Raw genomic sequence first — 25,983 nt, 5'->3', positions numbered from 1 at the left:
GGGAGCTGGAGGGAGGGAGGGAAAGGAAAAGAAGAATTTAGAAGAGGCAAGCTATCCAAACAGGGCCCCCATCAGAAGAGTCACGTTTTATCAGCTTAGGCTTTCTTGCCTCAGTTCCCAAAGGTATCTCCATCCAAACCCACATTATGTCTTCCTTTTATTTGCTCCTGGCGGGGTGTGGGGGCAACACAACATGAACATATGCTTACAGAAGATCTAAAATGAGGTAGGAAAAAGAAGGAAGGCAGGAAGGCAGGTGAGGGAGCCAGAAGCAGAACTGAGGTTTGTGTTTTCCCAGCTGGTATGAAGAAAACTCCTAGATGTGAAAGGATTCAGAAATGGTTTTCCTGTATGTGCATATCTCTTCTCTGGTAATGCTGAAAAGGTCTTTTCATCTCATTACGTTAAGCTGATTAATAAAAATTCAGCAGTTTGCCCATTGCTTCTTCAGAAGTGGTGAAGCAAGTTGAAAGACACAGGCGGAAGGCTTTTGTGTCTGAGACAATAGGTGGGGTGACTTCTTAAATCCTTCGTTGTCATCCTCCATTAGAGATAAATAGACACCTTGGCTCAAATTCTTCAAACAAACACTACGTTGCTACACTTCTTTATTTTCTATTAACCTTTGTGAAAAGCTTTAACCCTTCCAAAGTGCAGGGATTTTTGTGTGTGTGTTTTACAATTCGCCAATTAAGTGAAAGCTTTCTCTCATTTCGGCAATTATTTAGACAAGCTATTGAAAAGGCATTCTTGAACACCTATGTCAAAAAGAGAGGCTTTGGGAAATGAAGACTATGAGCTGGCCAATTGCTATGTTTTAGTAGGAAAATGCACTCAAAACTGAAGATGAATGTGCAATTTGTGTATCTTCAGAAATTGCTAACTGAAATTGGGTTTTAAAAAAATATTCTTGAGGCCAGAATTTTAAAATTCTGCATTAATAAAGCTTATGAGTTAATGTAATTCGTCATCTAAAACCCTAAGGATAAAATGACACAATCTGTTCGCTAGCAAGAAATTGTAGATTTTGCATTTTGAGGTATTATACTTGCAAAATCCATATCTGAAAACAATTTTTTCCAAGCATCTGAGATGTTGACTGCTGAATTAAAAGATCAGGTTGAAAAATAAAGCCACTTCTGTTTCCTGATTATTCATGACAGAGCCTATTATAAATTTTAAGTTTCTTTAAACTACTTTATGCACAAGCATCAAAATATCTTAATAAATACACATAAAACCAGCCCTTCAGAATTTCATATGGTGACTGCAATGTCACCATACTTTAGAGAGGTGCCTGATCAGACAGGCACTTAAATGACATGTTCAAAGTGTTTTAACAGATATCAGACCAGAATATCACGACATTTTTAAAAAATGTGACCAATTAGATTAAATGTCATGCGTAAGCATACAGATATGAGTCTCTATCACTTTTTTTATTCTCCATTAAGGTAGAGTGATAGACCAGATATCATGAATCTTACCCACTGAAAGTTGCACAGCCCATTGTAGAACATGTGCCAATTTTGGTATTCCATGAGGCAGAGTTACTGTAGCTTTTAGAGGGAATCCTCATGTCAAATCATCACGTATCCTTTCTAGCACTTGCTTTTCAAGTATGATTTAGGCTTGTACATAACATGCACAGAGATAAAACAACCATTTACATGTTCTATTTACAAAAAATTACATACAACTATGTTGTTCGGAACTTCTAGTTCAGCTAAAAGATGATAAATTAAAATGGAGACCTTCAGGACCCTGTTAGGTTCATACTTTACTGTGCCTTTTTGGTACAACCATGCTTATATTTTGCAAAAGGGTAAGTAATTATGCAAAAGAAAATGTCCATGCATGTTGTGGACTCTAGAGAAGCACATTTGAACACTTCCAAAAGAACCTTCATTGATGCATCCTAAGTTTTTCTGGCTCTAAAACACAAATCATAATACTGAAACTGCTATGTTAAATGAGAAACAGGGATGCAAGGCATACACACAAATGTGAAAAGTATGGAAAAATAGAAGGAAACTGACTAAGACAAAACAGCTTGGCAATAACTGCTTTTATTTAATTGGTTTAATTAATAGAAATATGAAATATACATTCAGGATATATATCCACATAATCAGGTTGGGCAAAAGCAGCAATTCCAATAATCCTTCCTGAGAATAATTCAATAAGATTCGAGAATAATCACAGTAAGAATATACACCTGGATATTGTCCTGAACCTCTTGTTCTGAAATACAGCAATGAATACTGCACTGTCAAGAAATAAAATTATTTTTCCCATTTACAGTACACTTGCTTGCTATTTTTTCTGACTGATCAAGCTAAGTTAAGCTTAGTTGCTCTAAAACTCATTCTTACATTCCTCATTAGTCAGAAATGAACAATTCGATGCAGAATCTGGTTAACAAATATAGAAGAACATAAAATTCAACGCCTTTCTGAAGCTGTAACACAGGGGGCAAAGACACAGTAACTGTGTTCAGCTAGCAGGTTATGCACATCCCTGATTCGTTTATTCAAAGCAAGGAACAGGCTGGGCACAAACCCTGTGCCCTGGGAAAACAGCAATTTACCATTTTTTGTGATGTCAATTAATTAATCAAAAGGCCAAACTGCCATAGGAAACAGGCTGCACAAAAAAAAAAAAAAAAAAAAAACAACCAGGAAACTAGTTACAGTGAAGCTGAACTGACAATCAACCCCTGCACAGATGAAGAGGGGTTTTCTTCCTTTGTTCTCAACCAGATCTTTTTTGATGTGAAAGGTGTGAACTGTTAGCAGAGCACAAGGCAATGTAATTCATCCATTGCTTCAGTCCTCATGAAGATGGAGACACTCCTAACAGGTCTTTGTACAAATTTCTGCTCTTTGCAAACTCCTACTATAAAATAAAACACTCATCTTGAGAAAATTTTTGGAGAAACAGCAATCCTCCCAGCCCTTACAGCATTTTAATGGAGGTTCTTTTAAGAAAACCCTGACAGAATTAGATATTTTCAAAAACACTTAAGTAAAAAGATTGCAATAAATCCATTGAATTTTGTAGTAACATCTGTCCATTATAAAATTTTTTATTAGGAAAGTTAAATGTAGAACTTCTAAGAGAAACAGTGGGCATGACTGTATATGAAAGAGAGTATTTTGCATAAATATGGTAAAGATATTGTACTTATTTGAAATTACGATAAATGTTTACAGGATAATAGAATCAAAAAAGTTTGAAGAAAACAAATGCAGCTCAGTGTACAAAAGTAAGTACCAGTAACTATCTGTTTTTCAAACTGACTTCTACTAAAATGGGAAAACAGCTGGTTAGAATGCTAGCACAAAAAACGAAGCTGCACTATGGAGCTGTGAGGCAAATGCAGTGTTGCAGAGACAAAAAAAAGTGATACTTTTAAGCTTTCCAGAAAACTCATGGTTACAGTTGAAATTTCAGATAGAGTAGTGAGGGAACACCTTTTTGATTTTTCTTCTCAGCATGAGACTGAGAAAACCATTACATAAGTACATTTGATTGGTCATTCCATTTTAGGAAATGCCAGTCAATTCACAAATTAATGTCATTTGGAATAGGTAATTTGGCAAGTACAAAGAAACAATATGTAATTTCCCAAGTTTAATGATAAACCATTCCAAAATGCAGGCTTTTTACACTCTGCCATATACACATGCTTTAAGGTTAAAGATGTTACAGCTTATGGAACAGAGAATTGTTCTGACTGTTGCAGAAGCAAAAACTCTGAATTTTCCTGCCTGTAAAGTATCAATCATAGCATTGAAATTTGTTGTGGTAGATGAGAAAGAGAAGCAAAAACCCAAATAAAACAGTATTTAAAAAAAAACAAAGAGGAAAGAAAAGTGGCCCAGGCAAGGGCCTTATTTGTTTCCTTATACGGGCAGTACTAAAAGTCGCTTTGCATTTGCAGCATACACAAAAATTCTTTTTAATGATGTTCTACGTTTTCAAGTTGTTGTTTGTGATGCAGTGTTTTTCAGTAACATATATATTTTCCAGCTGTTGCTTTAAAATCCAAGGCAGAACAAAACCTAAGAAATGGTTAAAACTGGAAAACAAGATGTAAATTTGTTAAAGTACTTTCAGTATTAGTTCAAAGGAATACAGATTCACCTCATAAAAAATAATAATAAAAAACAATCATAAACCCTCCTCTTTTGTATCATAACTACAAATGCCTCAACTACACATTTCTCTCTCTGAAACAGATAAAGGATCTCAAACAGAATCTGACTATCAGTATATAATATTTATGTAATGTATGCTTCTTAGGGGAAAAAAGCAGAAAAATGGCGGGTGGGGTGATGACACAATACTTCAATAAAACAGATTTTATACCTTCCAGTATTCTAGACACCAAATAAGCCAACCTCTGATAAAATTCTGGTAAAGTAAAATTTCATTCACATTGTTCCACAGCATTTTACAATAATGTGTCACCTACCTATCAAAAGTCCTCTTCTCTCACTTTGAAACAGTACTGCTCCCTATCAACTTGAAAAACAATGCTTTTGCTAGGTTTAAAGCACTGAACTTCAAGTTTCTCATCAACAGTACTTTCATATTTTAGGTAATTCCTGTCCTCGTCTCAACTTCTTCTACCCCACCCATGGACACTGGGTTTCCTACTGTTACAGTGCTGCTAGAGGGTGCAAGCAAAACACGGTGCAGACTCGTTGTTATTAGCACACTGTCAAGCACTTCTGCTTAGATAAAGGACTAGTGCAGTAACAAGACAATCCTATTCCCATCTGAGGCGAAGTAAACAGAATTTGCTTTTATAAGGCTCCTTTCATATTCAAAATATCCCAATATGCTTTACAATAATGAAATAGATACACTGTCATTTCCATAGCCTGAAATGCAGAGGGCAAGGCTTTGTCTTGCAAGTTGGAATAAAAGGAGGCCATGGGTCCTTTGAAGTTTCCTTACATCATCTAGACTGAAGGACAGGATGGAATGGAGAACATAACTGAGACAAAATAGAAAGGGAGGAGGGCAGGTGACCATTGTGAAATGTGTGAGACATCTCTTTCATCATATTTAAGGAGCACTGATCTAGAAGCAAAAATTAATCAGCAGGGAAAGGTTTTTTTTTTTTGTTTTTAAGACTGGCAGCAGGTACAATGCTAATCCTATTTTTTCTTTGAAGGCTTTTCTTGGGTAGGAAGGGAGGGAGGGAGCTAGGAAGCCTGGTGAGATGAATTCCACTTTCATCACAGCAAGTCAGGGATCTATATGCATACAGAGATTCAGTTCAGGTGAATGTAATGTAGTAGGCTGTACTACCCACCCACCCAGCGTAGTACTCATCCAATAATGAGGTAAAATATCCTGGCACACAAGAATTTTAAAGGAACTTAGGAAAAAATGCTTCTGAGGAAAACAGAAAGGGGACAGGAAAGTACGAACAGATGAGACAGCTCCCCACTGCACCTTAAAGAAAGGGTACATCACCCACCTAGCAGTGGCTGGCAAAAGCTTCTCCAAGGAGGATGGACTGGCCAAGAAAAGTACAATGATCTGCAGTCTGTGTCTTATTGCCAAGCTGCCTTTCCAAACAGATTAATGAAAAGTGGTAGCCTAATTAAACTACATCCTCTGCACTTCCCCTTTCTTCTGAACAGCCAAGCAGCAGCCACACAAACAGAACAGCAGTGGTTAAACTCTCCAAAATATTTCATCCATCACTGCTTTTTAGAGCCTCGAACTGTGAGGCACCAAGAGCTGCCCAATATTCCACCTTTATTGCTTACTCTTTCACAAAGGATTCCAGAATCTCTGGGAGGCAGCATCCCGCAAAGAAAAAAGTTTGTCTGTCCTCTCCACTTCCCATCTAAGTGACATTAAACCTGTGTTCATCTAGCACCTCACACAGAAAGAGTATGGTTTTGGACACTCCACCACTGCAAAGCTTTATGCAAGCCACATCAAGTCTTTGCCCCTTCTCTGTTGGAGGCTTCCTTTCCCTCAGCATTGAGTAGTTACGCCTTCAGCTGTGTTCACTGTTTAATTTCTTCCACTGCCTTTCTTCTTCTCTTAACACTTGCATACTTTAGCCTTGGCTATGGAGTACTGACTAAGAAGGAACAATAGGCTCCTTTCAAGTCTTCAGAGTGAGCTTTGAGCAAGGCTCTGCTCAGGGACCAATCAATATTTACTGCAGTTTCAAGACACAGTCTCATGGCTCCTTCCAGGCAGAACACATTCGTTGGGAACCCCTAGACCTTCCCTGATTTTATTCTAACAAGGTGAAATCAAAGGGATAAACAGATTACAAACAAAAATATTTTTTCTTGGAAATACCCATGGTTACAGAACAAAAAGAAAAAAAGAAAAAGGGAAGGGGGACAAGAAAGACAAAAGGACACTCTACAATACAAAACCTTATGTTTGAACAGTAATCGGTCACTTATAATTAGGAAAGTAGTTTTTCTCCTAAAGCTGATTAGCAAAGTTTGAAAATCACAGATCAGGCAGATACTACATGCAAATCTATTTAAAGTGATGCAAATAAACCAAGTTTGTAAAGAAACTCAACCTCATCAGCTATCCAAAGCTCTCATTCTCTTTGCAACACCTAGGTCACAGCATAACCACAAACTACTGCATGAACGGAGATTATTATAGCCATGCATACTTTTCCACAGATATGACATCCTGAAGTTTAAAAATCATATGTAAGAAACACATTTTCAGCTTATCAAGCAAACAAAGACAGAAAAAAAAAAGGTAAATAACTGTCTTTTTCACATTAAGGACCAAAGTCACATGCAAGATGCAAATACTTGCATCCAAAAAAATAGATGGCTTCACATGTAATGACAGTAGACAAATGTTTTTTCACTAAACATTTTTTTTCTTTCACTAAAATTTCAGGATTATTTTTCTTTATACATTGCTTTCACACTTCTATGGAAGTATTCACCCATTTCTAGAAGCTTGCAGAATTGCAGCCAAACCAACAATACCAAAAGGCGTGCCCTGGCAGAAAACTGAGGTTGCAATTTAGAGAATCTCCCCCCCCACCCCCGCCTTCTTCTTTAGCTTCCCCTCTTACTCTCCACAACAGTCCACATTACACAAAAAAAACCTCCTCCTAAAAATCACATTTCTGACAGTAAAATACAACTGGACTGACAATCATAATTTACCTGTTCAAACTGAAAGGCAGCGATATGATTTTTTGTTTAGAGTGCTTGGAGTCTTGTCTCAACATGCTCTCTCATGTTAAATTCCACTGAAAGTTTTGAGTCAAAGAGTCTGACAAGCTACTGTTAAAACAGGAAAAATTACAGCTTTAGCTTCAGATATGTCAGGATCTTTTGAAAAAACCCATTTTGTGTCAGCCCTGTGATTAAAGGGCATCAAGAGCAAAACAGATGCATCTTTCCACCTTGCATGTTCAGTTTTCAGATGCATGAAGTTTTGATTGTTCAAACTGCTTCATTTGAGCATGTTGCATTATCATCATGGCATTTGTTTGATTTTGAAAATTTGTCAACATCAGATGGAATTTCCAATTCCACCCCTCTCACTTTAAGGAAATGGAGGAAAGCTTATAAGCATCAAAAGCATAAAGAAAATCCAGTACGGTTAAAGGAAATCACAAACACACCTACAAAAGAGGTAAGGCTCCTGAGTAACTTAGAAATTTTTCTTTACAAAACAGAGTTCAGGATAGTAAATGGCTTCCAATTCTCATATATATAGGGGCACTTTCATACCTTATTCAATTTGTAACAAACTTCTCTTACCCATCTTTTACATAACCTTCTCCTAACCTCATAGGCAGGGTGAAAAATTTAATCAATATATGGATAAATAAGTTTTACAAAATAAATATGTAACTATGCTTGAAATCATAGTTTTGATGAGGAGCAAACATTCAGTAAACAACAACCAAAATAAAAGGCAAAATCAATGGGCTCTGAGAAGTGGTAAATGAAAACTCAAAAATTTTTAGAGAGATTTAATCATGTTCCATTTTTCAAAACATTTTAGGATTACCAGTAATGTTTTTGAAATTTAGAGAAGAATAAAAAAAGAGAATGAAGCATAGTGAATTCAACTGAACAGCTGATACTTACTTCATTCTCTTTTATTACAACAACTTAAAAAATAAAAGAACATCCGCCGTGATTCAGTAAACTCAATGGGAATTTCATGCAAATATAGCACAGCATCTGGTCAGAGTATGTTACCATGCCATTTTGTTCACCCTGTGTTCACTAGATAAATATGGCAGAATACTACTTACAGTTTATTCCCAATCACTTCTTATGGGAACACTGCAGAACAGGTAATTAGTTATCCCATTTTATCATAAACCAGGATATGCTGTATTAATGACATCGTTTCTCAATTGGCAAGTAGTATTTGTGTAAACAAAGTTCTTTCCTCTGATACATTATTTAAATAAAAGCATTATTGCAGTGATGCCAACTACAGTAGCTGGGAGCGCAGGAAATGTTTTTCCTAAAACCTATGAATTTATCTTATAGAAAAAAATTTAGTATTTCTCTTCCTTCTCACAGGTAGGACTACTTCTCAGACCAAAACCAATAAAAAAACTACCCCTAACAGGAATCACAAGTAACAGTACTAATCTCTAGCACATTTAACTGAAAACCACAGAACCTTTTCACCTGGGTACATCACAAACTTTTGGGACTAACACACTACCAAGACTCATTTTGTCTCTGACGTATCCCTTACATTGTGGAAAGCAGACAACATTTTGCCTTAAGCATGGGATTGAATCTGAAAGAAAACTGTTAATTGAGGAAGACTGGGTTAAACCCACCTGATACTAAGCTCTACCTAAAAATTAAGTCTTGCATGCATCCGCTATACTAGCATTATGAAGTAAATAAGCCCACAAACACAAAGAAGAAGCAATCATTCCTCTGTCATACACAAAAAAATGAGTACAGAAATCCTAATTGGGCACTGCAATGATCTGATTCACTCAGAGAAGTTACAAAGGCAAAATTGCTTTTCTCAGTAAAAATACATTACCTCCAAACTCCACACCTAAAATTAAGTGCTTAGGCAAGTCTTCCAAATGCTTTGTTCTGAAGAAGGCCATTATATGAGCACTAAATCAAGAAACTAGTATGGAAAATGGAAAACAGAGATTTCCTTTTACAGTAAGCTATAAAATGTAGTTCAGTTAGACACAGGATCTGAAAAAGTAATAATCAAGTGATTCTGTAAATCACTAAAAAAACTTTTATTAAAAAAGTCAACTATTGTGCTTTGGAGTAGAAGCAGTGAATATGGACATTCTCCTCATGACGTGCTCTTTGCAAGTTTTGTATAATTGAGATACAGAGAAAGGGTTTGCTTGGAATTTGAATGCAGTGAATAGCCATGATATAATGAGATGCAAGTATGATCTACCTCTGTAATTAATTTTCCTTCTCCACCCACACTGTCACTTGTTATGATAATGTGAATCTTAACTTTAATGAGAAATTTCATACCACCTTGATTAAAGATACTGCAAATAACAACATTCCTTTTATTTTGTTTTCATTTCAATGAAGAATTTCTTTATAACTCTCAAAACCCTCAACCCTTCTGCTAATGAAGTTCCCACCTACAATGAAGCTTTTTAGAAACTGATTTATATGTCATGTTTTTAAGTGAGGATTGTGCTATCATAAGTATTACAAAATGATCATGCTCTGCAGAAAGTATTCTTACTATTGTGTCTAAAGGTAGCTTGTCTGAGGACTTTTTAAGATTAAGTTCCTCAAATTGTTTATGCATTCATTTACAGCATTTGTGAATTAACACAAAAGTTATTAAACATTCACAAGACACTTTTGAAATATACTTTAAAAATTAACACATAAAATTTTCAAAGATTTCTGTAAACCTTGCAGGCAACTCCCTACAAATACAAGCAAGTGATATTAAACTGGGCCCAATGTCTTACAACTGCATCTACCAACACAGAGACAACAAAACATGATCAAATTTCAAACATGCATGACAGATACAGTTTAAAAATTAGAATTCGAATTTTTTGCAAGACTCCATTGTACAGAAAAGAAGTTTATTTCATCAATATGTATCTTCTCAAATTTAACAAGAGCCACATATCCTGGAAGATGTGTCTCCCTCTCATCATGTTCTATCTCACAGCTACTAGGCAAGAGTAAGTGCACTGGAAATCAAGAAAAATGTAATACTTGATACTCCATTAAATGAAAATTGTGTTCTCAGCAATCCCAAACTACAGGGACATACCACACAACAGGAATAACTGCTCATCATTTTGGTAAACAGGTACTAAATTACATGGTTTACGTACTGAAAGACTTCACGTTTACAAGAAGTTGCATTCTCCAGGGACTTCTCTTTTGTAGAAGACTATTACTCTAATTTCTAGAAAACAGAGACTTGTAGCAATGTGATTTCCAGATCTCCATGTGGCTTTTTCCTTTGTTCCCCTGCTCTGTATGCTATTGGCTGGTTTTGAAATATGCATCCTGCTGTACCTGAAACCTATTTGTGCGTTCCCCTTGCCAGTCTTCCCTTCAGACCTCCCGGGACTGGCTCCAGGGGAGACAGTCCCTCTCCTTTCCCTTCCCTTATAAGCCGATGCCTGCTTCAGTTTGGGGTCCCATCTTCGAGCTGCTAGCCCCTGCTCCTATCCCTTGCTTTCCTCCCCCTTTCCTGTCCCTGCAACCCTCTACCTAAGAACCCCTAATAAACCTCCCTGGCAGAAAGGAGATGGGTCCAGTTCGTTTCTTTGTCTTACTTCATTTCCTGCTGAATTTCTGTGACTCGGAGACTCACGCCACGCTGAGGGGACCCCAGGAGCCGCCCTGCCACGAACTCAGTGGAGATATGCGCCTCAGGAACCTCGATTCGGGGGCCAGCCAGGTCCTGCCGCCCTCCCGTAGCCAGATACATCAGAGACATCTTTCCTGAACACAGTGGTTTAGTTATTTCAGTGAGGAAATTATTCCATTCTATTTGGGCATTGACAAGATGCACTTGGTCTTTAAGGAGTGTCTCACCAAGAAGAGAGCAGTGTATTTCTTATAGTGATTTGGAAAACACAAAACCTGTGTCCCAGTGATGCACTACTGTATCTGATTCATTTTACCTTCATGATGCTAAATTGATTATTTTTTTCTGGCAGCTACCAAACCATGCTACACTATATAGGGCATTCAACGCCTCAGAGTTTCACTAATACCTATCTGCTGATCAAATATGGTAAGACAATTCTCACTTTTGAAAAGGCTGACAGCAAAAGGCTGACACATTCAACTGGGTTTGCTTTTACCCTCTTCTCTTCCCAAAGGTAGAGATCCCAACTCTGCAAAGATTTCAAAAAAATTTTAGTCTAGAACCTGTTTGAACACAACCAGACAAAGACCCACAGGGTTCTACAGTCCCATGCTGCTCTGCCCCCTCACTACACTCGATTCATGCCAATTGTGCAGCCTCACAAAAACTGGCAAGCCTCACTACTGAAATTCATCCTCAGGAGCGCCACACCATAAAATCATCAATACAGGACCTAAATCAACGCCCATCCAAAGTAGTTCAAGAATCTTTTTGCATTAACAAGTTGGATGTGAATACCTCCAGAAAAATAAAAATAAAAAACTATAGACAGTGTATTGAAAGAAATATAAAAAAAAATCACACCTTGCAGTGTCTCTCACAGCATACAGTGCAAATAAATAGACAGATTACGACCCATCAGCTCCTACTGACTCCTGCTACTTTTAAAAGCTAGGGTATTTTCTTAAACAATTTTCCCTAATTAACTTTACCGGACCATTTTTTGGAAGGTATTTGAGAAACTACATGTGCAAAAAAGCTGAAATAAAATCTAAAACAGTTAGGCACCAGGTAGTCTCAAAAATCCCACATGGCTGCTGCCTGTAACTCTTGGTACCTAAATGTATTCAAAAGTCTGGTTTCGAGGATACATTCTTTTTAAATCAGTGGCCTAAAAAAAAAGCCTAAAAATAATAAATTGCTCTCTTTACAGGCTGCAAAAAAATAATTAGTAAATATTAGTCTGACAGCACAACTTCATTCTTTCAATGTCTTTAAGAACAGCATTTAAGACAATTCACATTGCAATTATGCACTTATGCTTACATTTGGAAATGTGTGTGCATGGATAAGTGGAACAAGCACACATTTCACTCAAGTCAGTACTGCAGTAAACCAAAATCTTAGCCTGATTTTGCTTAGGATAACCCACACACTATGGGCTGGAAACTGAAAAGAAAAAGTGGACATGCAAACTAGCTGCTTTCATTCAGCTTTTTTCTAATCCCATTTACTATGCAAGACACAAGCAAAAGCATACAAAAGATGATTTCCACCCATTTAATAAATGCAGACAAATACTGGCCTTGATTGCAACAATTTTATTGGAAAGCTCAGTTCACCAAAAAGGGTGCAAGACAGAATGAGAGAAAGGCAAATGTGGCTCAAAAGGAGAGGGAAAAGCATATGCAACTTGGGCATAAGTAAAGGGACAAATATAACTCTAGAATGAATATCTTTTGAATAAAGAATAATAATCTTCCAAGTAAATGTGACTTCAGTAGGACTGAACTTCCCCAACTGGGCATTGTGTGTGTATATATATATATATATATATATATATATATATATATATAATTTTGTATATATACCTACAATATTATATATATATATAATTATTAGGCACACACTTACCATGTTCTTTGCCCCCCAAAGCAGAGCTGACAATGGTGACAGCAGAGTGTGTAATTAGTTTTTATTGTTCCCCTGACAGCCATAGCTCTGCAAGGACCCCATGCCTTTTCCATTGTAAATGTTATGGAAAAATACACTAATGACAGGCATTTAATTATGGGCACAGCGACCATGATGGGAGCTGTGCCAGAAGTGACTGGCAGCTTTGGATACCAGATATTCACAGCAATGGTTCTTTTTCTGTCATGCCTTGTAAACCAGATTACTGAAGATAGAAGTTTTTTAAAACATCTTTTCTAAAGCCTTGGTTATTGTCTAGAGATATTAATATTAATTATCACAAATAGACAGAAACAGGCCTAAAAAATCAACAAAATGGTTAATTTTTTTGTTAGGAGCATGAAGTTTTCTGAAAGAGGTCAATCCTCAGATAATGCCATCAGCATAAAAGAAATCCCCACTGACTCCAGCACATAGTTGACTTTTTTTTTAATTACACATAGTTAGAAACAAAGAAATGCTATGCCCTCTTAACATATCTTTATTCAGTAATTACAATAAACTGTTCCACATTCAGCTGTAGCTGCTGAGGTGCTTTTTCGCCTGATTAATTAGCAATTGGGAGACATGCTTTTTGGCAGCTTTTGTATCCCTATTATTTCTTTTGGTTTGGCACAAAAACTCCCTTTTGGGAGTACCAGTATTTGTACTGTACCCCACTTAGTGATGGATCACTAATTTTTAATAAACTAAGTCCCAAGTGAACTGCAAAAAGATGTAAAAGTGTATTGGAGCAACGACGGTAAACAAATAATAAATAAATAAATAAATAAATACATGGGCCAGGGTTAAGAGCTGTTGCATTACATAAAATATTAGGTCTTTTTCAGACTGTACACGGAGAGCCTATCCAAGAGATCACACATAAACTTAAGACATTGCTCTGAATTGGCTTTTAACTGCTTGATCCAAATCTCTGTCTTTATCTTTAAAAAGCGACTGGCTAATGTGGATGCGCAATTTCCTTGAAGAATGCTATATCTGAATGTTCCTTCACTGTTTCTCATCCCTCCCCCACGCCCAGATGAATGAAATTACTCTGTGAAGCAGATTTCTATGAAGAATGACCACACAATTCTGGACCAAACGGTTCTAAGTCTATGTAGCAGTCACAAATCCCTGGCTAAGCCGAACAAAGCAACATTATTCCAAAGTGGTAAGTTTGGGAATATAAAAGTGAAGCTGTCTGGCTCTAAAGTGGTAACTTACAAATAGCTGCAGAATCACTGTTGGCTGTCCATCCCCCCATCCAGCTGGCTCTCATATCAGTGACTTCAAAAATGCAGTTTGCCATTATGGTGGCTTAAGGCACTTTGTGTGCCAGTGCACTGACCATGCTGTGTGTGCATGTCAGAAGGTCAATACTTTCAAATTCCAGAGTCTCTCTTTATTTCCTTCTTTTCTGGAAACAATAGCAAAGAGATCAGGATTGATAGCTCCTACTTTGTTAACTTCTGCTCACCAAATGCCCAGCTTGTCTGTATGAATACATAACTATTTTTTGAAAAATCTGATTAGACATCAAATAAAGTGGGGGAAAAAAAACACAACCACTAAACAAAAACCCAATGCAGCTGTTTTTCCTGCTCATTAACAGCATTAATTGTTAAATTTTCTTGCAACAACTTTTAACAATTGCAGGAGACCCAACATCATTAAAGCTGCTAGAAGTCCTTACCTAATGCTGATGATTTAGCATTGAAGACTGACAACTATGCTACAAAGATCATCATCAAAATTAGCAGTAAGTAAAATAAAACACTTGCTTTTTTTTATGTCTTCTCACAAAAAAAAATCTCTATTTTATCTATACAGCACTATAAAACTAACAAAATACTAGACATTAAGAGATTTGGGGGAATGTTTTGCTTAGTTTTGATTAAAAGATTTAGAATGTATTCAGCTCCAGTTTCAAAGGCACAGGCTGAGAAAAGATACTCAAATTTATTTACAAATTTGAAAAAAATTCAAAGTAAAAATTAAAACAAAAGATCCTATGTACATTAATAGCATTATAAAAAAAAATTTATATATATCTTAGCAAGTCCCTGTGTGATAAGATAATGTGATTCAAATGTCTGTAGAGAGAAGAAATTCTCCTGAATTGGAATATGAATATGAAAAATACTGCTTTGAAGTCCACAGACGCAAAAAGGTAGTGCTTCATTGCTACCCACCAGGGAACGGCTGCAGTGCTCAACCACTACTGATGAACAACTCACACCATGTGAACACGCCTGCTACTGCCAGCATCCACCCCCAAGCAAGAAAAGCTAAGTAATTTCAAGGAGGAAGTATTATATTATTTTAATGAATAAAGAAGGTCAATGCTCCACAGCAAATATTAATTACGGTACAAAATACATTCTGTCAAAACATGCATGCTTTTAAATGTCACAAGTCCAAATTTTATCTTTCAGAACGAAACAAATATGTTTTAGCAGAGGGTGACCAGTGTCAGAACGAAACAAATGTTTTAGCAGAGGGTAACCAAGGAATATATCTCGTACCCCCTTCTTTTTTTGCCTCACCAGCTGATTCACAAAGAAATCACTTCTCTACACTCTGCACCATTTCATCACTGAAATCAAAACCTAAAGATGGTGCCTATCAAATAAGAACGTTCTTCAAAAGTCTGATGAAAAAAACAAAAAATAAAGTTACTCAGTGATAAATGTGAAATAAAATTTCTTATTGCAGATACTACTGTTGAACAGTAAATATGCTGATCTAATGACAGAAAAGAAAATTAACATGAAAAATAACTAATACTGTACTTACAGGTTTTGTGAGTCTAAGGTCCTTCTTTTCCATGCAACGTGTCAGCATGAATGGATAAATTCTTCCACTAGATTACAATGCAAGTGACAACAAGAATTGTAATTTTCAAGTAAAAATTGCAGAACCTGAAGAATTTGCTTTAATTGGTATTAGCAATTCAAGCAGATCTTGCTAATTAACAGAACTCTTGTGCATCTTCTCGTTAGCTGATTTTTCTTTTGACAGCATTTTTACTGGTCATGCATTTAAACAGAAAAACCAGTATAAAGCTCTTTGCATACCAGTTAATGGAACATAGGCACCAAACTACATAGTGGAAAATATGTCTCTACATAGTGGAAAATATCTTTTTATTTTCATAAAACTAGGATCTAACAATGTGTTTTCACCAACCTGTCAATAGCAGAACATGAAGGATGCTTCCCCAGATTAAGTATATGCATATAATACATATGTTGGGGTGCATTTTTCTTTTTACTGGAAATTCTGGCATTCAGTGGTGGAGAAATACAATCCCAATCCTCGCAGAACAGCGGGGGTTTTCTTTTACGTGTATTTTCAAACACTTCGTTTTAACATGAATTCTTTTTTAAAATGTGTAGGAATATGAATTTGTGTTTTTGCAATCTAAGAATCTGGACTCAGTTTCCCAAAAAAGAGGATTTCAGATATCTATACATGTTCGCACACTATAAAATAATACCCACCATTTTAAATGAGCTCAACTATAATCTAGTTTGGAGAGACTACAATGAATAGGGAGAGTGCAAAAATGCAAGGAAGACTTCTAATATGTGGATGATTCTATTCTTCCATTCAGCTGTGCTGAAGTACCTTACAGTATGGCTCACTCACAATAACTGTAACACCACCAGAATGCAATCTCAATAATGTGTCTGTTTATTTCAAACCAAACATTTTTATTTCATTATGTTGGTGTGCTGCTGACTGACTAAATTTTAAGCACAAGTGCAACAAAAAATTAAACAAAACAGGGCCCTTTATTCTCAAAAGTGAATTAGACCATTCAGGAAAACTGGAATATTAGATTAATCATGAGACTAAAGGCGTTTTTTAAAAACAGTGCTCAGAACTGGGTAGCAGAGCAAAGAGTATTTATTGAAAGAAAATCACAGACCTAAAATACTCCTAATTTCATCTAAATTAAAAAAAAAATTTAAAACAGTAAGCCAAAGCAACAGAGTCATATCTCATAGGATGCACAAACTACTGTCTACTTGTGGTTTTTCCAGGAAAGGTTGTGTCTTTGTTGGCATCTTCTCTGAGCTGTTCCCAGTGACCAACCTTCTCTATGCATTTTCTTGGAATGTTGCAATCCTCCACACAGCAAAAGACTGGTTTTGGAAGAACTCACAAGGCACTCCAAATAAGCCCAGAGAGCTCTCAAAGCACAATGGCACAATCTTGTCTTTCATTTTACATCGGTGTGCCCGAGCGCTGCCATATCTACCTGCCCTCCTGCTGACCCGCGAACTACCAGCGTGTGAAGAAACAGCAAATTGGGAAGATGGCCAAGAACTAAAACACAGAATCTGCAAATAATTCTTTTATTACTACTTTGAACTTTAACACAAAATACCTTAGCTGGAAGACTAGACCTGGAAACCTGATTGAAATTCCATTCGCTTTCTAAACACTTAAGGGGTCATCAGTTTAAAAAATTCATTTTCAGAATTTTTTTCCTCACACAACATTCATGAGATACTCTACACCACATCACCACCTAATGACACACTTCAATGCATACATACACACATATGTGTGTATATATATGTGAGTGTGTATATGTATATATATACACAAACATTGAAATGCATATATATTCTCATATATGCCATATACATTACATATATATGCCTCTCCATACAAGTGCAATGACTGTGACTCCTCAAGAACTAATTGCATTCATTCATTTCCTCAGCCCAGCATGAAGCTGGTAGATTGCTGGGATCATAGCAACAGGGGAGAGAAAGGAAGTCTCATCTTTATCTGTCCCTCTTAAAAACCATATAGGGCTAGAAGAAAAAATGCAATGAAGTGTCCCGACTACATGCACTTGGATAAGATTTAATAAGAAGCATTTCACAAAGATCATGTACCACTTAACAAGGTGCCTTTCATACAAAGGTGGAAGCCAGTGAAACTATTGTTCTTTGTGCAGTTTTTCCACAGAAGGTTTCAAATTGTTTCAACCACCCACTTTTAAAATAAACACCAGTGCTCTTTTGGAGACACAAGGTGTTAATGAAACTATTAAAAGCAGAGAAAGTAGGTGTAAAGAATTGAAGGCTCTACTACTGATCTTTTAATTACAAGGAACCAGTCAGAGATTTCTTCAGCTCCCAGAGCAAGTGGCTGGATAAAATGCTCTCAAAATGCAAGCCATGCTGTTTCAAAATAGGTTTACATACACATATAATATATATACAAGTACATGTATGAATACCCCAAGTACTTCGGCTCCTATGCTTCCCTCGACATATGAAACTTATACGTAATACCAATGTCAAAGCAAATGCCTTGACTTTACCCTTCTTCGTCCCCAACTTCTTAGCTGTTCTTAACATGCATAACTGCTTTCTTCCTATTCCAGCTATTTCTGCATGGCTTGCCTCAACTCTGCACATGGGCAGAACTACATCTATATAGAACACAAACTAACAAGACAAACCCAACAAAAAATCAGCCCCATGACCTCAGCACTTACAACCAACATGCCATGGTGAAATCTGCAAACACGTCCAAACGGATGGCAGAACACTCAGACATCCCTCCAACCCATGAGTGTGCTCCGAGGAGTGCCAGGTGTGCATGAGCTGCCATGTCCAGAGCTTCTCAAAAATAAATCTGTGAATTTGGCTGGCCCAGGGAGGCACTCAAGCACACATCTATCCACCCACAAAACTGCAGTAGAACTTAGGTGTGTAAGGATTGAGTTCAAAGAAGTTAGATGCTTTTCTGAAACACTGCCTAAATACTCAGCTGCAAAATCCACCTAGGCTGAGAAATACAGGCTGTGAAATTCTGGTCTATGCATAGAATTTTCAGAAATATCCACTCATTTTTCTGTTCGCTGTTCCAGAATACGTATTTTTTAAAAAAATCAGAAAAACAACAACCTCTAGCAATACTGACCAAATTGGGGTATTCAGTTTAATTGTGGGAAATCACCAGTTGAAGTTGAAATGATTTTTCCGTACCTAAATTCTCTAATTATAATCTGATTTCTCGACTTTCTTATCCACATAAATACACGAAGAGAAAATATATCAGCATCCTATGTCTTTATAAGAATTCTTTAATGCATTTTATACATCATTTTCTTGCATAAGATGCAGCCAAACCTAATAATAGTCCCAACAAAAAATATCTGCTTTCATGAGACTACACGCTATGGCCTCTGTATATGACCAGAAACTAGACTTGCAATGCAAGTATTTTTAACCACCTTGAAACTAACTAACAATTTATGAAGCTACATAACCTGACACTGAAACAACTTACAGGGAAATACCTAAATATAAACCACAGTCTTAAAGCATACTCCTGGCAAAAAAAAACATAGCAATAACCACAAGTAGTTCAGCTTGAACTGTGACAAGATTAAAAACATTGCAAGCACTAAGCAAGTAGACCGCTTCAAAACTTGGCCCTGGTACACAACATTACGTCTGAACTCTAATTAAAAGGACACTACTAATCAGGATTAAATTAATATGCTCCATTCCAAAACGGAGTGTTGTATTCAGAATAATATTCCCCGATGCTAATAGTTTGCTGTCCCATATAAGAGCACAGATGCAAAGAGTGCTGGAAGACTAATGCACTTTAAGGTTACAGTTAGAATTTGTGTACACTTCATTCTAAGCCTACAGAAATAAACAAATAAAACAAATCCCATTTTTGAGCTTACTTGAGGATTCCTTTCCCAACCCTCCCCCCCAAAAAAAAAGGATTAAAAAAAGTTATTTTGTTTATAGTTCAAAATCTTAAGTATATCCTCACCTGGAATCGGACTACAGCATACAGGTAGGTGTTGCTGATAATTAAACACAGGAGAAATGTAAGGCACTCCAATACTTTAACGATTTCTAGGAAATTACTTTGCCTCTGTAAGAATTCACAAATTTGTTACTAATACATGCTGTCAATAATGACCATACAATATTTTCTAATTGTTCTGGCAGATCTTTGGCAACTAACCAAGCAATGTAATATGAATTTTGCTAATAGACTCCCATGATTTTTTATTTACCAAACATTGTTCACACCAGGAGCACTTATCAACTGGGCCACTCAACAATTTGCTAATGTGTCTTCCAACAAGAATGAGGTCTTTACGTATTTCAGTAAGTTGCTGGAGTCTTAACACCAATAAAAATTAAACCATCAAATCTGAAGGACAATCATTAAATTCTTCAAAGTTTAATTGAAACTTTAATTTAGAGTGCCTTTATCATTATTAGAATGATCAATGTTTCATTTTTTAAAGGGAATAATCAGTTCTATGGTAGTTTGTTAATCTGAATAAATACAATAAAGAAGAAAGCTAAATCACAACGGTGGTATTTGTGTTTAAAGAATGAGAGTATATTTTGTCTTCTAATTTCAAATAGTTATCACCAAGTAAGCATCTCTGCTTACTTCTACACGCGTTCAGCTCCTGAGTCTGCCTCTGGATGCAGATAAATCACTGCTAAGTTATTCCTGCAACACTGTTAACTGCTCTAAAAATTTTGATATCCAAAGACAATTTTGCCTTCAGCTTAGGTTCTGCCGAAACGAATTTGAAAGAGAAGTGGGTCTTTTCTTTGGGTCTCTTCCACCTACCATTCAGGTGTTCGCCTGTTTTTCTGTAATGCTCGTGTTACTTGGAAAGCACACACGAACTGGCACGCTGTATAAAACAAAGGAGAATTGCATCTGCACCCTGCTCTTTCTCATATTTTTAACTCACGAATAAACATGACATGTCCATGTAGATACATCCATTGTGAGAGAGCATTAATTGTTTTAAGACAAGGAAAACTGTTTGTTTTTAAAACAGAAGGTTTAGAAACATCTTAAAATTAACTCTTCCTCTACTGTTCGGAAGAATAACAAAACTAAGTTTTCTTTGCAGTCTCCCGATGTTTGATGTTGGATTAACAAGAGACTCTATTAATAGTAATAAAATGTGATTAAATTTACTAGATTTCTTGTAAATACAATTTAATGTATAACATCTACCGACTAGGTAAGCACTGCTTGTACCTTCAGCTGTCTTTACCTACATACAGTTACTGTGTAAGCTCATCACATGTAAGACAGCAGAAGTGAAAAAGCTTGAATCTAAGGCTATTTTTGAAGTATTTTAACTGTTATGCTACCAATGTGCGCATTTAGTCAAACTTGTTTCTTTCAATGATCCTCCTTTCTCCCAGTGGGATTTAAGGAGATTACTCCATTTATTTTTCTAGCAGTTACATTTAATTTTGGCTAACAACAGAAAAAAGTCTCTGGTTTTTAGAGACAAGCAGTTTTTTGCAACATACGTTCTTTGATGGGTGATGTGAGGTGCAACTTTTCATCTTATTTACTCTGAGCAGTTTTTTTTTCAAGTAACGCATGTAGAAAGACAAAAATGTAGAGAGAGGCATTTAAAATCATAGATGCTTATCATTCCCAAACATGATTGTTTCTGTTTCTTTGTCTCAAGCTTGTTGTGCCAGCTCTTTATTGTTGAGGCGTTGTGACCAGCAGCACAGTATTACAGTGCTGGAAAGGTTAGCTAACCCTAGGCACTTGAAAATTCTGCCCGTTAACTTCTGCATCACCTATTTTGAACCTACTCTGGAATACCGAGTAGGGGAGTTTTTTGCAGGCAACACAGACCTATTAAAAAACATGACCTGTGACAAAAATCAATGTGCTAATCTCAAGCCAAACAGCGGTATCAGAAGCACAAAAAAGAGATAACCTAAGATAAAACGTCCCCAAATTTATTTAGACTAGCTTGACAGGTTTACCAAAAAAAAAAAAAAAAAAAAGAAGAAAAGTAAGTCTGCCCACGGGCACTTTAACAAGGCAAATTTATTACCCAGCTGACTTTTTACCTAGACACATGGATACCATTTGGAGCAGGAGTGAAATTTTCTGATGCTAAATATGAGGGAAAACTCCAGAAAAAAAAAATTAAAATAAGCCTCCCTTTCCAGTGCTGAACTGCACGCAGAGCCTGGCGCCAGGAGCCCTCCGGCTCGAGGGGAGCAGAGCGACTGCGCCAGCCCCGCTCGGCCCCGACGGCAGGGACCCCGGCGATGCGCCGTCCTGTGTCCGGCGGCACCGGCAGACAAGCGGCCCGAGACGGCGTACCTACCTCGCTTCCTCACCTCCAGCCCGCCCGGGAGAGCCCCTCGCGGGGTGGGCAGCGCAGGGCATGGCCGGGGAAAGCCGCCCGACAACCACTGCGCCCGGGTTGCCGCGGAGGTCTCGCCGGGGTCGCAGAGCCCTGCCCGGGGCCGGCTCCCCGCTACCGGCGGGCGCCACGGCCGCCGCAGGAACCCTCCGGGGCACCACCGGGGAGCCGCTACCTGCGCCCCTCATCCCTCCCGACCTCCCGGAGCAGGGCTGGCAGCGGGCGCGGGCTGCCCCACGGCGAGGGGCACCCAAGCCCCGCCGGGAGCGCATCCATCCGGCTCCCGCGGGCCAGCAGCGGCCGATCCCGGGGAAGCCTTGGAGGCAGAGAGGAGAGGAGAGGAGAGGAGAAAATCGCCCCCGCCACCCGCCCCACCGTCACCGCCTGCAACCCTGAGCCTCCGTAAAATAAGTTTTCCTCTCCATCTTGCAGCCGGTCTCTCGACACGAGCCTCCGGCGCCGGAGCGCCGCTGTGCGCCCGCCCGGCCGCCCGCCGACCCCCCGCCCGGTGCGCGCCCGCGGCCGCGCCGCGTACCTGGGGTTGGAGCTGTTCCAGTAGACGGCGTAGCGGTCGGCCACCGCCTTGGCGCCGGGCTCCTGGCAGCGCACGCACACCCACAGCGCCGCGGCCGCCAGCAGCAGCATCTCCACGTGCGGCATCGCGCCCGGCCAGCGGCGCGGCGAGGCGGGATGCGGGAAAAAATAACGAAACGGGGAAGGAGGAAAAAAAATAAATAAAAAAGAATGGGGAGGAAGGCAGGCGGAACCGAGCCCGGGCGCGGGAGTTGTGGAGTGAATAAATAAAAGTGCGAGGCGCGGAGGCCGTGGGCTCCGCGGCGTGCCGCGCCGCAGCGAGCGGAGGGCGCCTGGCGCCGCAGACGGGCAGCCTGCGGGGAGGGCGATTCGCGGCCCCTCAGGGAGCCTCACCCCGGCAGGGGGTGGTGGGGCCCGAGGCGGGTGGCGGCGGCAAGCGGCGGGCGGTGCTCATTCACCGGGAGTCCCGCACAGAGCCCACGGCACGACATACACCGGCCCGCCGGCGCGGCGGGAGGGCGAGAGCAGCCCTTCCTCCGCCCCCTGCGAGCGGCCCCGGCGGCGCTGACGGCCCGAGTGCGCGGGGATGGAAGGAGAGAATGAGCGGGAGACGGAGGAGAAGAGCGGGGAGGAGGAGGCGAAGGAGATCTTTGCCCTGGCAGCCCACGGGGGGTCCTGGCTATATAGTCAAGGCCGCCGGTTGGGAGCGGGACGAGAAGTGCCCGCAGATCTCAAAGTACAAAGTTTGTGTCCTCCTTTCTGGCCCTCCGCTCCCCGCAAATGAGCAACAAACAAAAACAGGAAAAAAAAAAAAAAAAAGCGGGGGGAGGGGAAGGGGGAGAAGAAGCAAAAGCCCTGAGGAGTTTGCTTGCTGCGCTGATGGAGTTGAGGAGCCTGTTCTGCAGCACGGAGTGTCTTGAAGGAGAATTTGTGGAGTGGTTTTCTTGTCCTTCCTGTTCCTGGGCGGTGGATGCACCAAGGACTGAGCAACAGCAAAGGCGAAAAAAAAGAAAAAAAAAAGGGCAAGTAAAAAGGGCGGGGGGGGGGGAGGCAGAAAAAAAAAAAAGGACGGCCAATCCAAAAAATATAGCGGCGTGGAAACCAAGGAGATGGAAGTAAAAAAAAAACTGTTTTATGAGAGGGCGTGGAGAAAACCAAAATCTCGGAGAAGTGCAAAATCAAGCCTGCAAACTCCTCTGATGATGCTAGTCTTGGCTGCCTCTCCTGCTTGTGGAACGAATGGAGCGATAAGGCGAGGTGCGGAAATCTCCTGCTTCAGCCTCCCGGAGCTTCTCTGAGATAAAGCAGGGTCCAGTCCCGTGAACATCAACTTCTGCGGAAGGACAAAACAGTTTGAAAGAGCAGGGAGGGGGTGAGAAAAAAAGAATCCACCCCTCAGATGACTACATAAGGAGATCGAAAAAAAAACCAACCACCCCAGATCTTCTCGGTCTTGCCCAACAGCTGCTCCCCTTTTCCCTCTGAAGCAGCAGCAAGAGCAGCAAGGAAAAATATACCACGCCAGCAGGCAAATAAATAAACTTGAATGCAGCGGCAGGCAGGGAGGGATCGTAAAGAGCGACGAGGATTGGAGGGGCAAAAGTCAGTTTTGAAAAAAAAAAAAATTGCTTTATGGGAGGAAAAAATCTTTAAACAGTCACGCCCCCTTTTTACAATGACCGGTCCCTTCACTGCGTGTAAATCCGACATCAGCAACCTGGAAAAGCTAGGAGCCTGGCGTGCTGAGCTGTCTCTGTGCATGCGTGTGTGCGCCAGGCAGCCGCAGAGATATATGCGCGGTATAACGAGGTACGCAAGCACACGCTCACGCACACACACACGCATGCACACGCTCACATACACACATACATACATGCACACGCGAGGGTCCGAGGCGGGATCTGGCGCCGGTGTGCGTGAGGGATGAAGACGAGGAGGAGGTGCAGGCAGCCAGCTCGAAGCACGGGCGCTGCTGCTAGATCATGTGGGATTTCTGCATGCAGTTTACTTGGGAAAGGGGGGGATTTGCCGGCGCAGCCAGTCAGGACACAGCCTGCTGTTTGCTTACAGATTGCCTTTTTTTCTTTCTTTTTTTCTTTTTTTTTTTTTTTACACCTCGACCTGATTGGCTTGCAACACGAGAAGGGAGGCGTCGTCCCGGGCTTCTCCTCCTCCATGCCAAAAAAAAACACCCATCCCCACCTTCTGGAAACCTGACTAATTGAATTACTAAGAACTCGGAGTGGTTCCTGTGCAGCCTTACTGCTAAAGGTAACCATTTCAACGCCGGATGCTGCGACAGGCATTGCGCGGGACCCGCGTGCGTACGAGTTTCCGCCTGCCACGAAAAACAGTGTGCCGAGAAATTCCACCGAAACAGCAAACTCCCTCCCCGCGCTCCCCCCGCGGCGGGGCTCTCGCACGCCCCGAGCGACGCGCGGCAGCGCCGGCCCCGCACACCGCAGCGCTGCAGGACCCGGCGGGCGCGGGTGGACCTTCCGCAGCCGCTCAGGCGCTGCGCTCCGCCCCCTGCCGCCGCGGACAGCACACCAGCAGCGGCGGGGCACGGTGGGCCCACGGGGTGCGCGGAGGGGGCGGCACGGCGCGGCGCGGGCAGGTGAGCGGCTCTGGCGAGCGGGGCGGAGCCTGGGCCTCCTCCCGCCGCTCCCGCCCGCGTTACCGCGGTGTCCCTCTCGTCCCATCCCGTCCGGTGCCGTGCCGTGCCGTGCCCTTCCCGCCCGCACCGCCCCGGCCCGCCGGGCCCTGTCCCGCCCCCGTCCCGCCTGCCCGCCCGGCGCTCTCGGCTCGTTCGGAAGCGCCCCGACTCCCCCCAGCGGCGCGGCGCGGCGGCGCAGCGCGGGCACAGCGACGGTCGCATCCTGCGCCGGGCTCAGTGCTGCCGGCTGGGCTGCTCCTTTCCCGCGGGCTTCCTCAGCGTTTTCCTCGGGACTTTGCGGGTTAATCTCCACCGATCGCATCGCCCAAAGAGCCCGGGGTTCCTGCTCTTCGCCCTCCGCTCGGAAGTTACTGAAGCGACGGAGCATGGGCTGGAGTTAAAGAGAAACAATCAAACCCCTTGGGTTTGGTTTTTTTTTAATTTTTTCGGGGTATGTTTTCCGGTTTTGTATGAGGGTTTGGTTTGTTTGTTTGTTTTGCTTATAGCGAAGTAATTTACGGTTTTCAAGGCTTTACTAGTAAAAGCTTAAAAACTTGTCTCCCTATGTTCTTCCTTCAGCCTTGTTTACAGTATGTTGACATCTGTGGGTTAGTGTTAGTAGGGTACAAAGTACATCAGCCAAGTAAATGACCCACGTATAACAGGTACCGTAAACCCAAACTCTACATTCCTTTTCATTAAAAGAAGCCCAGCAATTCAGATTTTTTTTTTTTTTGCCATCTTTGAACTGAATTCTTTTAATAGGCATGGG

At 40.5% G+C, this 25,983-nt stretch overlaps 1 protein-coding gene across 3 annotated transcripts in view; it reads right to left on the bottom strand.

Moving 5' to 3' along the window:
- The window catches only part of EFNA5 (ephrin A5), a 213,402-nt gene extending 188,697 nt beyond the window's left edge, over positions 1-24,705 (bottom strand). Inside the window, exons 1-2 of one of the 3 annotated variants that reach the window (XM_085042622.1) lie at positions 24,429-24,705; positions 22,557-23,888 (exon numbers count right to left, since the gene is read on the bottom strand). In XM_085042622.1, the coding sequence (XP_084898748.1) occupies positions 22,557-22,681 (125 nt within the window). In that variant the 5' untranslated portion in view covers positions 22,682-23,888; positions 24,429-24,705. Of the gene's footprint in view, positions 1-22,556; positions 23,889-23,988; positions 24,238-24,428 lie in introns of those variants that run through there. The other 2 variants (XM_085042619.1, XM_085042620.1) reach the window with 2 other exon arrangements.
- Between the last annotated feature and the right edge of the window lie 1,278 nt (positions 24,706-25,983).

This window comes from Lichenostomus cassidix, chromosome Z (genome assembly GCF_008360975.1).
Source record: "Lichenostomus cassidix isolate B80296 chromosome Z, HeHo_3.0, whole genome shotgun sequence".
Taxonomy (NCBI): domain Eukaryota; kingdom Metazoa; phylum Chordata; class Aves; order Passeriformes; family Meliphagidae; genus Lichenostomus; species Lichenostomus cassidix.
The sequence above is the reverse complement of the archived record's forward strand: the minus strand, read 5'-3'. Positions and strand labels throughout refer to the sequence as shown.